Raw genomic sequence first — 14120 nt, 5'->3', positions numbered from 1 at the left:
TCTAGGTTCTTCAAAGTAGCCACCTTTTGCTTTGATGACTGCTTTGCACACTCTTGGCATTCTCTTAATGAGCTTCAAGAGGTAGTCACCGGGAATGGTTTTCACTTCACAGGTGTGCCCTGTCAGGTTTAATAAGTGGGATTTCTTGCCTTATAAATGGGGTTGGGACCATCAGTTGTGTTGTGCAGAAGTCTGGTGGATACACAGCTAAGTAAAGAAAAATCCATTGGCCATCATTACTTTTAAGAAATGAAGGTAAGTCAGTCTGAAAAATTGGGAAAACTTTGAAAGTGTCCCCAAGTGCAGTGGCAAAAACCATCAAGCGCTACAAAGAAACTGGCTCACATGAGGACCGCCCAAGGAAAGGAAGACCAAGAGTCACCTCTGCTTCAGAGGATAAGTTTATCCGAGTCACCAGCCTCAGATATCGCAGGTTAACAGCAGCTCAGATTAGAGACCAGGTCAATGCCACACAGAGTTCTAGCAGCAGACACATCTCTGCAACAACTGTTAAGAGGAGACTTTGTGCAGCAGGCCTTCATGGTAAAATAGCTTCTAGGAAACCACTGTTAAGGACAGGCAACAAGCAGAAGAGACTTGTTTGGGCTAAAGAACACACGGAATGGACATTAGACCAGTGGAAATCTGTGCTTTGGTCTGATGACTCCAAATTTGAGATCTTTGGTTCCAACCACCGTGTCTTTGTGCGACGCAGAAAAGGTGAACGGATGGATTCTACATGCCTGGTTCCCACCGTGAAGCATGGAGGGGAAGGTGTGATGGTGTGGGGGTGCTTTGCTGGTGACACTGTTGGGGATTTATTGAAAATTGAAGGCATACTGAACCAGCATGGCTACCACAGCATCTTGCAGCGGAATGCTATTCCATCCGGTTTGCGTTTAGTTGGACAATCATTTATTTTTCAACAGGACAGGACAATGACCCCAAACACACCTCCAGGCTGTGTAAGGGCTATTTGACTAAGAAGGAGAGCGATGGGGTGCTACACCAGATGACCTGGCCTCCACAGTCACCAGACCTGAGATGACCTGACCCAATCGAGATGGTTTGGGGTGAGCTGGACCGCAGAGTGAAGGCAAAAGGGCCAACAAGTGCTAAACATCTCTGGGACCTCCTTCAAGATTGTTGGAAGACCATTCCCGGTGACTACCTCTTGAAGCTCATCAAGAGAATGCCAAGAATGTGCAAAGCAGTCGTCAAAGCAAAAGGTGGCTACTTTCAAGAACCTAGAATATAAGACATAATTTCAGTTGTTTCACACGTTTTTGTTAAGTATATAATTCCACATGTGTTATTTCATAGTTTTGATGCCTTCAGTGTGAATGTACAATTTTCACAGTCATGAAAATATAGAAAAATCTTTAAATGAGAAGGTGTGTCCAAACTTTTGTTCTGTACTGTGCAGCATTCTAGAATGCTGTATATAAGCCCCTAACCCAACCTGTAAGAGAAGAAAAATAACTTTTATTATACTCACCTGCGGGGAGGTCCGGTCCGAGGAGTGTCGCTCTTCTTGGTCCAGCGCCTCCCATTTTCTTGTGATGCCATCTTCCTTCTTCGTTCATGAGAATGACGAGTCTCTGGGTCATCCACAGAAGTCTCCTTGGCATCGTGCTCCTGCTCAGGCGTACTTCCCTGCCCTGACTGGGACAGAGTACAGCACTGCAGTGTGCAGGCACCAGAACACTCTGACCTTTCACGAAGCATGCGCACACTGCAGTAATTTGCTTCACCCTCAACAGGGTAGAGAAATACGCCTGCGCAGGAGCGCGATGCAGAGGAGACTGTGTGGAAGACGCAGGGAAGCAAGAACCAAGAGGGAGGTCGGTAATCATAAGAAGATGGGAGGTGCTAGACCAAGAGTGACACCTCTTGGAACGGACTACCCCACAGGTGAGTATGATAGAAGTTTTTTTCTTTTCTTACAGGTCGGGTTAGGGGCTTATATACAGCTTTATAAAATGAAAGGTGGTGGACATAACTTATAATGGCCAAACCTGCTGACAGGTTCCCTTTAAGTCACACAAAATAATTAATAAATGCCATATACCAAATGTCTACTTTACATGAGCATCCTTTAAGAAACATCATTTTTGGGGGTAGGAAGTTAGAAGGGTTGAAAGTTGATCAGCAATTTCTCATTTTTCCAACAAAATTTACAGAAACATTTTTTATTAGGGAGCACATTAGATTTAAAGTGACTTTGAGGGGCCTATATGATAGAAAATACCCAAAAATGATATCATTCTAAAACCTGCACCCCTCAAAGTGCTCAAAATCACATTCAAGAAGTGTATTAACCCTTAAGGTGCTTCACATTAATAAATGAAATGTGGAAGGAAAAAATTAAAATTTAACTTTTTTACACAAAAAAGTTATTTAGCCACTAATTTTTCATATTTCACAAGGGTAACGGGACAAAATGGACTCCTAAATTTGTTGTGAAATTTCTCCTGAGTACACCAATACCAAATATGTGAGGAAAAACTACTGTTTGGGATCATGGTAGGGCTCGGAAGGAAAGGAGCACTGTTTCACTTTCAGAGTGCAAAATTGGCTGGAATAGATAGTGGAGGCTACGTCACATTTTCAGAGACCTTGATGTGTCTAAACAGTGGAACCACCACAAGTGACCCCATTTTGGAAACTAGACCCCCTCAAGGAATTTCTCTACATGTAGCTCTTTGAACCCCCAGGCGTCTCACAGAATTTTACGTTGAGCCGTGAAAACAAAAAATAATATTTTTCCCACAAAAATATTTTAGCTCGGAAGGGAAAGAAAGCCGCCGGCTACATATTGACAGGAGCGTCATTGCTTCTGCAGTATATAGCGCTGAGCTGCTGTGAGAGAGGTCAAACGAGTTCATCAGATGATGAGCTCCGGTGATCTCACTTATGGCACCACCGCTGAGAGCTTTCTCACACAGCAGTGGTGCCGCAAGTGAGATCACTGAGGCTCATCAGCTGAACTGATGTGACCCCTCACATGGCAGCTCAGTATTACACACTGTAGAAGTGGTTACCTCATGTGTAAGTGTGTAGCCGGCTGTCCTTGAGAGCAGTCACAGCAGTGACTGCTCTCAAAATCATCAGGATCGTCGTGGGACATTATAGATTATTATTTTATCTGCAAACAGTTGAGGAATATTGTTTATTATTTTTATTCATTAACAGGAGACATTGGCTTCAACGGATTGGCAATGGCATCAGTATGGTTTAATTTAGATTCAATAAATGAGTCTATGTCATTATTTCAAATAAAGGACTTTATTCTGGGTGTGTGTTTTCTTATAATATCACTCTGGGGTTAGTAATGGGGGCTTCTAATAGACACTTCTCCATTACTGACATCTGTGCTTGATGTCACCTGACAATAGAAAGATGATATCAACTCCCAACTATCACCCAACTTGCCACCGCAGCAGGGCAAGTGGGAAGAGCGAGGCTAAGTGCCAGATTTGGCATATCTTATGGATGTGCCATTTCTGGGGTGGCTGAAAGCTGACGTTTTTAGTCTAGGACGGGGCCAATATCCATGGACCCTTCCTAGGTGATTAATATCAGCCCACAGCTGTCTGCCTAGCATTTGCTGGTTAGATTTTATAGTGGGACCCTACATCAATTTTTTTATGCCGATAGACGCTACTACGCAGGCACTGCCGGTGCCATCTTGGTGGAGAAATTTTTTTTTCCCTCTAGCAAAATGGTGCCAGCGGCGTGTGCGTAGTAGCATCTATTGGATCGATCGCCTATAGATGCTACTGCGCAGGCGCGGCCGGCGCCATTTTGAGAAAGAAATCATTAAATGGATATTATAGATGTAATCTATGAGTAGTTTTCTATTCGACTTGTGATAAAATACAGTGGATAGTTTTGTTCTTTGTTGTACATTTTCTTAGTCTGGCTACATTTTTACATTTAGGGGTAGTTCTCCCCTTCCCCCCCCCCCCCCCTCCCCCTCCCCCTCCCCCTCCCTCCTGATCTGTTCCCAAGCGCGGTATCAGTTGTTATATGTAATAGATGTAATCATGTTACAGTGCAGGTACTGCCGCCGGTGACTGCCTGCTGAAAGTGATTTTTTTTTTTTTTTTTTAAATGCTGAAAAAATGCCTAGTGTGAACTTACCCATATAGTTTTGACACCTGCGCAGTAGCAGCTTTTGGAACCCTATAGATGCTACTGCGCAGGTGCAGCCACCGGCGCTGTTTCGCTTGAAAAAAAATGTTCTTAAACAAAACTATATGTCTGAATAAAACGAAAAAATTTTATATTCAGTATGCAAAATAGGAGGCAGGTCACTGAGGGATCAGTGACCTGTCGTAAGCCATACAGATGAGTATTTAAGCAAAGCACCACATAAAGAAACCCCACAGGCCTGTCCCGGAGCACAAGAATCTCATTAACTGCAAACTACAAATAAATATTAAACAACAACCACAAGATGGATTTCATCAACCCAAGTATCATTTTAACCCCTTAATCCCATATGATGTACTTCCCGTCGAGGTGACCTGGGACTTAATTCCCAGTGACAGGATTACACACTGCAGAAGTGGTTACCTCATGTGTAAGTGTGTAGCCGGCAAGTGGTTACTGCAGGATAGTACGTCATATGCAATCGGCCGCGCTCACAGGGGGAGCGCGGCCGGGTGTCAGCTATCGCTGCTGACATCCGGCACTATGTGCCAGGAGCGGTCACGGACCGTCCCCGGCACATTAACCCCTGGCACACTGCGATCAAACATGATCACAGCGTTCTGGGGGCATAGGGAAGCATCGTGCAGGGAGGGGGCTCCCTGCGGGCTTCCCTGAGACCCTCGGTACAAGGCGATGTGCTCATCTTGTACCGAGCGTCTCCTCCCTGCAGGCCCCGGATCCAAAATGGCCGCAGGGCTACTTCCGGGTCCTGCAGGGAGGTGGCTTACAAGCGCCTGCTCAGAGCAAGCGCTGGTAAGCCAGGAGCAGTGCACGTCAGATCGCTGATCTGACACAGTGCACTGCAAAGTGTCAGGAAAGTCACTATATAGTGATGTCCCCCCCTGGGACAATGTGATAGTGTAAAAAAAAAAAATTTAGATGTGTAAAAAAAAAAAATAATAATAAAATAATTCCTAAATAAAGAAAAAAAAAATATTGTTCCCATAAATACATTTCTTTATCTAAAAAAACCCAATAAAAGTACACATATTTAGTATCGCCGTGTCCGTAACGACCCAACCTATAAAACTGTCCCACTAGTTAACCCCTTCAGTGAACACCGTAAAAAAAAAAAAGAGGCAAAAAACAACGCTTTATTATCATACCGCCGAACAAAAAGTGAAATAACACGCGATCAAAAAGACGGATATAAATAACCATGGTACCGCTGAAAACGTCAACTTGTCCCGCAAAAAACGAGCCGCCATACAGCATCATCAGCGAAAAAATAAAAAGTTATAGTCCTCAGAATAAAGCGATGCAAAAATAATTATTTTTTCTATAATATAGTTTTTATCGTATAAAAGCATCAAAACATAAAACAATGATATAAATGAGGTATCGCTGTAATTGTACTGACCCGAAGAATAAAACTGCTTTATCAATTTTACCAAATGTGGAACGGTATAAACGCCCCCCACAAAAGAAATTCATGAATAGCTGGTTCTTGGTCTTCTGCCTCACAAAAATCGGAATAAAAAGCGATCAAAAAATGTCACGTGCCAGAAAATTTTACCAATAAAAACGTCAACTCGTCCCGCAAAAAAAAAGACCTCAGATGACTCTGTGGACTCAAATATGGAAAAATTACAGCTCTCAAAATGTGGAGACGCAAAAACTATTTTTTGCAATAAAAAGCGTCTTTTTGTGTGTGACAGCTGCCAATCATAAAAATCTGCTAAAAAACCCACTATAAAAGTAAATCAAACCCCCCTTCATAACCCCTTTAGTTAGGGAAAAATAATAAAATAAAAAAAAATTTATTTATTTTCATTTTCCCATTAGGGTTAGGGCTAGGGTTAAGGCTAGGGTTAGGGTTAAGGTTGGGGCTAGGGTTAGGGCTACAGTTAGGGTTGGGGCTAAAGTTAGGGTTAGGGCTGGGGCTAAAGTTAGGGTTGTGTTGGAGTTAGGGGTGTGGTTAGGGTTGGGATTAGGGTTAGGGGTGTGTTGGGGTTAGGGGTGTGGTTGGGGTTAGGGGTGTGGTAAGGATTAAGGTTAGGGGTGTGTTTGGGTTAGGGTTTTAGTTACAATTGGGGGTTTCCACTGTTTAGGCACATCAGGGCTCTCCAAACGCGACATGGCGTCCGATCTCAATTCCAGCCAATTCTGCGTTGAAAAAGTAAAACATTGCGCCTTCCCTTCCGAGCGCCCAAACAGGGGTTTACCCCAACATATGGGGTATCAGCGTACTCAGGACAAATTGGACAACAACTTTTGGGGTCCAATTTCTCTTGTTACCCTTGGAAAAATAAAAATTTGGGGGGCTAAAAAAACATTTTTGTGGGGAAAAAATGATTTTTTATTTTCACGGCTCTGCGTTATAAACTGTAGTGAAACACTTGGGGGTTCAAAGTTCTCACAACACATCTAGATAAGTTCCTTGGGGGGGTCTAGTTTCCAATATGGGTTCACTTGTGGGGGGTTTCTTCTGTTTAGGTACATCAGGGGCTCTGCAAATGCAACGTGACGCCTGCAGACAATCCAGCTAAGTCTGCGTTCCAAATGGAGCTCCTTCCCTTCCAAGCTCTGCCATGCGCCCAAGCGGTGGTCCCCCCCCCCACATATAGGGTATTCGCGTACTCAGGATAAATTGGAGAACAACTTTTGGGGTCCAATTTCTCCTGTTACCCTTGGGAAAATACAAAACTGGGGCTAAAAAATAATTTTTGTGGGAAAAAAAACTATTTTTATTTTCACGGCTCTGCGTTATAAACTGTAGTGAAACACTTGGGGGTTCAAAGCTCTCACAACACATCTAGACAAGTTTCTTAGGGGGTCAATGTTTAGGCACATCAGGGGCTCTCCAAACGCAACATGGCATCCCATCTCAATTCCAGTCAATTTTGCATTGAAAAGTCAAATGGCGCTCCTTCCCTTCCGAGCTCTGCCATGCGTCCAAACAGTGGTTTACCCCCACATATGGGGTATCGTCGTACCCAGGACAAATTGCACAACAACTTTTGGTGTCCATTTTCTCTTGTTACCCTAGGTAAAATATAACAAATTGGAGGTGAAGTAAATTTTTTGTGAAAAAAAGTTAAATGTTCATTTTTTTTTTTTTTAAACATTCCAAAAATTGCTGTTAAACACCTGAAGAGTTAATAAACTTCTTGAATGTGGTTTTGAGCACCTCGAGGGGTGCAGTTTTTAGAATGGTGTCACGCTTGGTTATTTTCTATCATATAGACCCCTCAAAATGAATTCAAATGTGATGTGGTCCCTAAAAAAAATGGTGTTGTAAAAATGAGAAATTGCTGGTCTACTTTTAACCCTTATAACTCCTTAACAAAAAAAAATTTTGGTTCCAAAATTGTGCTGATGTAAAGTAGACATGTGGGAAATGTTACTTATTAAGTATTTTGTGTGACATATCTCTGTGCTTTAAGGGCATAAAAATTCAAAGTTGGAAAATTGCGAAATTTTCAAAATTTTCGCCAAATTTCCTTTTTTTTTCACAAATAAACGCAGGTAATATCAAAGAAATTTTACCACTATCATGAAGCCCAATATGTCACGAGAAAACAGTGGTCAGAATTGTAAAACTGATGAATGGGCTGCTGCAAGAGCAACATCAGTGACCAACGGTGACATCATAGAGGTTACCGCTGGTCACGGAGGCTGCATTCCCAGCCAGGCCAATGAAGTGCGCCCGATCACTGCAGCTCATTCTTCCTTGCTTTCTACATGAACGGTCGCATGATGCCACTGTGATAGAAATATGTATATATATCATGTAGATCTCACTTGCATGTATACTCCTCTATAATCATATATACTCATATGCTCACAGCTAATATATACATTATAATCAATGGCTTAAAATGGCTGACATAAACTGATATAAGCCAGACAAACTGTATGGGGTTTTCAAGGCAAAAACAGGAACTTAGGCCAGATGTCCGGAAGTAATGTCTAGAATATCGCGAAGTCTTGCTGAAATAGCAGGGTAAGGGTGACCGCTACGTCCAAGAGTGCTAAATCAGCTTGTTGCCAAGTAGACTTCAGTCAGAATATGCCATGTACTCAGTTGAATACATTATGTACTCAGTCAGCCAATGAAATAATAGCTAGACAATTCACATTGCTGGTATTAACCCTGTGTGACCAACTTTTTACTATTGATGCTGCGTATGCGGCATCAATAGTAAAAAGATCTAGTGCTAAAAGTAATTAAAAAAAAAAAAAAAAAAAATCATTATATACTCACCTTCTGTGGGACACTCCGGAGACCGGTCCATGCATTGCGGTCTCGCGAGATGATGACATAGCGGTCTCGCGAGACCGCAATGCACTCTTGGGACCGGAGCGTCCGGCTGGATCCGGGGGGCCGACGGAGGGTGAGTATATAACTATTTTGTATTTTAATTCTTTTTTTAACAGGGATATGGTGCCCACATTGCTATATACTACGTGGGCTGTGTTAGATACTGCGTGGGCTGTGTTATATACTACATCTCTGTGCTATATACTATATGGGCTGTGCTATATACTACGTGGCTGTGGTATATATTACATGGCTGGGCAATATACTACATCGCTGTGCTCTTTACTACGTGGCCTGTGTTATATACTGCATGGGCAGTGTTATATACTACGTGGCTGTGCTATATACTACGTGGCTGTTCTATATACTACGTGGCTGTGTTATATACATGGCTGTGCAATATATTACGTGGCTGTGCAATATACTACGTGTCTGTGCTATATACTACGTGGCTGGGCAATCTACTACGTGGCTGGGCAATATACTACGTATCTGTGCTATATACTACGTGTGTGCTATATACTTCATGTGTGCTATATACTACGTGGCTGGGTAATATACTACGTGGCTGGGCAATATACTATGTGGGCTGTGCTATATACTACGTGGCTGGGCAATATACTACTTGGCTGTGCTATATACTACGTGGCTGTGTTATATACTACGTGGCTGTGCTATATACTACGTGGCTGTGTTATATACGTGACTGTGCTATATACTACGTGGCTGGGCAATCTACTACGTGGCTGGGCAATATACTACGTATCTGTGCTATATACTACGTGTGTGCTATATACTTCGTGTGTGCTATATACTACGTGGCTGGGTAATATACTACGTGGCTGGGCAATATACTATGTGGGCTGTGCTATATACTACGTGGCTGGGCAATATACTACTTGGCTGTGCTATATACTACGTGGCTGTGTTATATACAACATGTGCTGTGCTATATACTATGTGGGCTGTGTTATATACTATGTGGGATGTGTTATATACTACGTGGGATGTGTTATACGCTACTTGGCTGTGCTATATTTCTCCCTGTGCATTATGAATCGTGGTATGTGTTAAAGAGGGGGGCCCACTGAGACTTTTTTCGCCCGGGGCCCTCAAAAACCTGGATCCGGCCCTGGCTTCACTGATTGGTCATGCCCGGCCACGAACAATCAACAACAGGCGCAGGCTGAATCCTGTGTATAAATTGCATTCTGAAAACTTCATAAATAAACTACATACATATTCTAGAATACCCGATGCATTAGAATCGGGCCACCATCTAGTGCTATATATACAGCCATTCTAATGCTTTTATACACTACATTGTGCTCAATGAGTGCTATGTAGACAGCAGTACCAATGCTTTTGAACACTTCATTGTGTTTTCTTACAAAGGCTGGTCCGAAACATGGGTTGGGGTGGACGAACAGGTACTCTTAGGTGCCCCTGCATTTATTGGTGTCCCCTACAATGTGTTCTGTGAGGGCCATATAGATGGCAGTACCAATGCTTTTGTACACTACATTGCTCTCAGTGAGTGCTATATAGACAGTATACAGTCGCAGAGTCCCTGAATATATGCTACAGCTGGAGATCCGACATGCTCCTTTTAGACTGCAGGAGCAGGAGCTTTAACCCCATGCCGTAAATTCATATCACTTGATATTTCAAAAGAGTAGGGGACAAGGTGGGGATCATGCAGTACAATGTATGGAAAGAAGATAATACTACGCTAATGTTCTCGATCTTTTTTAAACATACCTGTCCATAGCCAATGCAGCATGCTTTCTTTACTGATAGATTCTCATATTTATTGGGTTTAGAGTGTAATCTGTTAGCAGTTCTGGATGAATGAAGAAAATAAATGAATTCAGTAAATGTCTGCAAGCAATGCATGTTTCTGTATTAAAGCAAATGTTTATTCTTTAAGGCATTTAAGTTGACTATGCTTTAAAATAAGTACAAATTACAAAGTTACATCATTAACAATATCAGAATGATACTAGAAACACTTTAAGAAAGGCAATGTTGTCACCACATTTCTGTCTAGTTAGATGGATCCCATAAAGCCAGATGGAACTCTACAGGTCCTTCTCAAAAAATTAGCATATAGTGTTAAATTTCATTATTTACCATAATGTAATGATTACAATTAAACTTTCATATATTATAGATTCATTATCCACCAACTGAAATTTGTCGGGTCTTTTATTGTTTTAATACTGATGATTTTGGCATACAACTCCTGATAACCCAAAAAACCTGTCTCAATAAATTAGCATATTTCACCCGGCCAATCAAATAAAAGTGTTTTTTAATAACAAACAAAAAAAACAACAAATAATAATGTTCAGTTATGCACTTAATACTTGGTCGGGAATCCTTTGGCAGAAATGACTGCTTCAATGCGGCGTGGCATGGAGGCAATCAGCCTGTGACACTGCTGAGATGTTATGGAGGCCCAGGATGCTTAATAGCGGCCTTAAGCTCATCCAGAGTGTCGGGTCTTGCGTCTCTCAACTTTCTCTTCACAATATCCCACAGATTCTCTATGGGGTTCAGGTCAGGAAAGTTGGCAGGCCAATTGAGCACAGTAATACCATGGTCAGTAAACCATTTACCAGTGGTTTTGGCACTGTGAGCAGGTGCCAGGTCGTGCTGAAAAATGAAATCTTCATCTCCATAAAGCATTTCAGCCGATGGAAGCATGAAGTGCTCCAAAATCTCCTGATAGCTAGCTGCATTGACCCTGCCCTTGATGAAACACAGTGGACCAACACCAGCAGCTGACATGGCACCCCACACCATCACTGACTGTGGGTACTTGACACTGGACTTCAGGCATTTTGGCATTTCCTTCTCCCCAGTCTTCCTCCAGACTCTGGCACCTTGATTTCCGAATGACATGCAAAATTTGCTTTCATCAGAAAAAAGTACTTGGGACCACTTAGCAACAGTCCAGTGCTGCTTCTCTGTAGCCCAGGTCAGGCGCTTCTGCCGCTGTTTATGGTTCAAAAGTGGCTTTACCTGGGGAATGCGGCACCTGTAGCCCATTTCCTGCACACGCCTGTGCACGGTGGCTCTGGATGTTTCCACACCAGACTCAGTCCACTGCTTCCTCAGGTTCCCCAAGGTCTGGAATCGGTCCTTCTCCACAATCTTCCTCAGGGTCCGGTCACCTCTTCTCGTTGTACAGCGTTTTCTGCCACATTGTTTCCTTCCAACAGACTTACCATTGAGGTGCCTTGATACAGCACTCTGGGAACAGCCTATTTGTTGAGAAATTTCTTTCTGGGTCTTACCCTCTTGCTTGAGGGTGTCAATGACGGCCTTCTTGACATCTGTCAGGTCGCTAGTCTTACCCATGATGGGGGTTTTGAGTAATGAACCAGGCAGGGAGTTTTTAAAAGCCTCAGGTATCTTTTGCATGTGTTTAGAGTTAATTAGTTGATTCATAAGATTAGGGTAATAGGTCGTTTAGAGAACCTTTTCTTGATATGCTAATTTATTGAGACAGGTTTTTTGGGTTATCAGGAGTTGTATGCCAAAATCATCAGTATTAAAACAATAAAAGACCTGACAAATTTCAGTTGGTGGATAATGAATCTATAATATATGAAAGTTTAATTGTAATCATTACATTATGGTAAATAATGAAATTTAACACTATATGCTAATTTTTTGAGAAGGACCTGTATGCAGGCTCTAGACCTTTTTTTACAAGTATAGTCATGGCTGAAAGTGTTGGCACCCTTGGAATTGCTCTAGAATTCTAGATTTCTCCCAGAAAATGACTGCAATTACATGTTTTGTTATACACATGTTAATTTCCTTTGTGTGTGTTTGTACAAAAGGAAAAAAATATATAAAATAGGCAAATTGGACATAATTTTAAACAAAACTCAAAATCTGATCAAAATTGTTGTCTCCTTTCCAAAATTGTGAATAAACAACTTTGTTTCAAGCATGTGATGCTTGTTTGATAGAGAGGGGGGATTGTGAGCTGACCACGCCATGTCATCCGATGTTGACGGTTGGAATCTGTATGTCGGGTGCCGGTCCTGCTGGTGAAGTTCAGCCAAGGATTCAAAGATAAGAGGAAATGAGCGGCACATCCATCCAACAATAGGTAAATATTATTTCATGCTTTATTCAAAACTCATTAAAAACATGGATTCCATAAAATATGTGTAAAACCTGCTGCGTTTCTGGCGTCCAAGGGTAGCTACTGAGTCCTCATAAAAGAAGGAGCTGACATTGGATGTACCAGTAAATCCAATGACCAGTAAATCCAGTGTAGGTAAGGGGATAAAAATCCCAATCATTCTAGTATAATATCTGTGGCATACCTGGGTAAAAACATATCAATTAAAGGTGAATCATTAATAAGGTCTAGGGATGAATCAATCTTCGTGGGCTTCAAAGGATAAAGATGAATTAAAGCTTGCATGCGAACAGCACAACGACCAATAAAGTCAATCATCTGAAATTAGACAGCAAAAAGGTGAATTATAGATTGTCATTACCACAAATAGAAATAAAAGGAAACTGGTCTGCAATCTAACTAGTTCTACATTTGAACAGCTCAAGCCTGTAATTTGTCAGGTTAAGCACAAAAATCTGAGCCTGCATCCCTCACCCACAACAATCGTTCAAATCCCCAAGTCCAAAATATTAAAGGTGATTTCCTATCATCAATATTTGTTGCCATATGCCCTATTATACTAATTGGATTCGTCCAGATAGGAAAACATCTTTTACTTTCAGATATTTCAGGTGGCGATACATTTTTTCTGCTATAAATTATAATGGTTTACATATTGAAAACCCAAAACTACAAACCAATGTAACATGGTGTATCTCTCTGTATCCGTTTTTATGCAATCTATAAGCCTTTAGTGAATATTGGTGTCTTTATCTGTGGAAATAGGTGAAATCTTTGATTTACAGGACAAGCTGCAGAATCTTGTCCTAAAATTTCCACCAATTATTTTCCATCACAACAGAGAACACTCAGTTATGGCTCATTCTGACATCGTTCTTCATGTACAAGTTCTATCAGTGTTTTTCCCAGGTAGTATGTGTACCCATTATAATCCATGGGGCTATTCACATATCCGTGTATTTCAGAACCAAAACATGGCAACGTGTCCACTTGGCCAGCAGGCAGATGCCATACGTGTACTGTCAGATTTTCATGGATATTTGATAGGAAAAGCTTGAGAACACTTCTTATACACAAAATAAAATGCTATGGTAAAAAGTGATACATGGACCAATTACTAATGAATATCTGATTAAAAAAAACTCCTGAAACTTGGTCAGCTCTTTAAATGTGAGAGATATCACCAACATCTGAATGAGGCCTAACCCTACGAGAGTGCATTTTCTGGGGAAAGGGCCCTATAAATACATTTTCCTACTTGTATATTAGTTTGTCTAGCTCTACACCTTCTAGTAAAGCATTATCGATTTCAACAATTCATAGGCTCAGATGAAAAGGGCTAGTCTTTCAGAGTCAATGAGCCGTTGGTGCCCATGAACCTGGCGCCAGTTCATGGCGTCGCCTTTCTTGGACCCCTTTTAACGCATATTAACATACTAACAACCTTAAATAGTTTTTAATCCCTACGTGGAA

The 14120-nt window shown here is 41.7% G+C and overlaps 1 protein-coding gene across 1 annotated transcript in view; it reads right to left on the bottom strand.

Annotated features, from left to right (window-relative positions):
- The window catches only part of TEX14 (testis expressed 14, intercellular bridge forming factor), a 416166-nt gene that overhangs the window by 183821 nt on the left and 218225 nt on the right, over positions 1-14120 (bottom strand). The window contains exons 5-6 of the mRNA XM_077296342.1: positions 12832-12965; positions 10244-10325 (exon numbers count right to left, since the gene is read on the bottom strand). Coding sequence (XP_077152457.1) covers positions 10244-10325; positions 12832-12965 — 216 coding nt within the window. The remainder of the gene's footprint in view (positions 1-10243; positions 10326-12831; positions 12966-14120) is intronic.

This window comes from Ranitomeya variabilis, chromosome 3, assembly GCF_051348905.1.
Source record: "Ranitomeya variabilis isolate aRanVar5 chromosome 3, aRanVar5.hap1, whole genome shotgun sequence".
Taxonomy (NCBI): Eukaryota; Metazoa; Chordata; class Amphibia; order Anura; family Dendrobatidae; genus Ranitomeya; species Ranitomeya variabilis.
The sequence above is the reverse complement of the archived record's forward strand: the minus strand, read 5'-3'. Positions and strand labels throughout refer to the sequence as shown.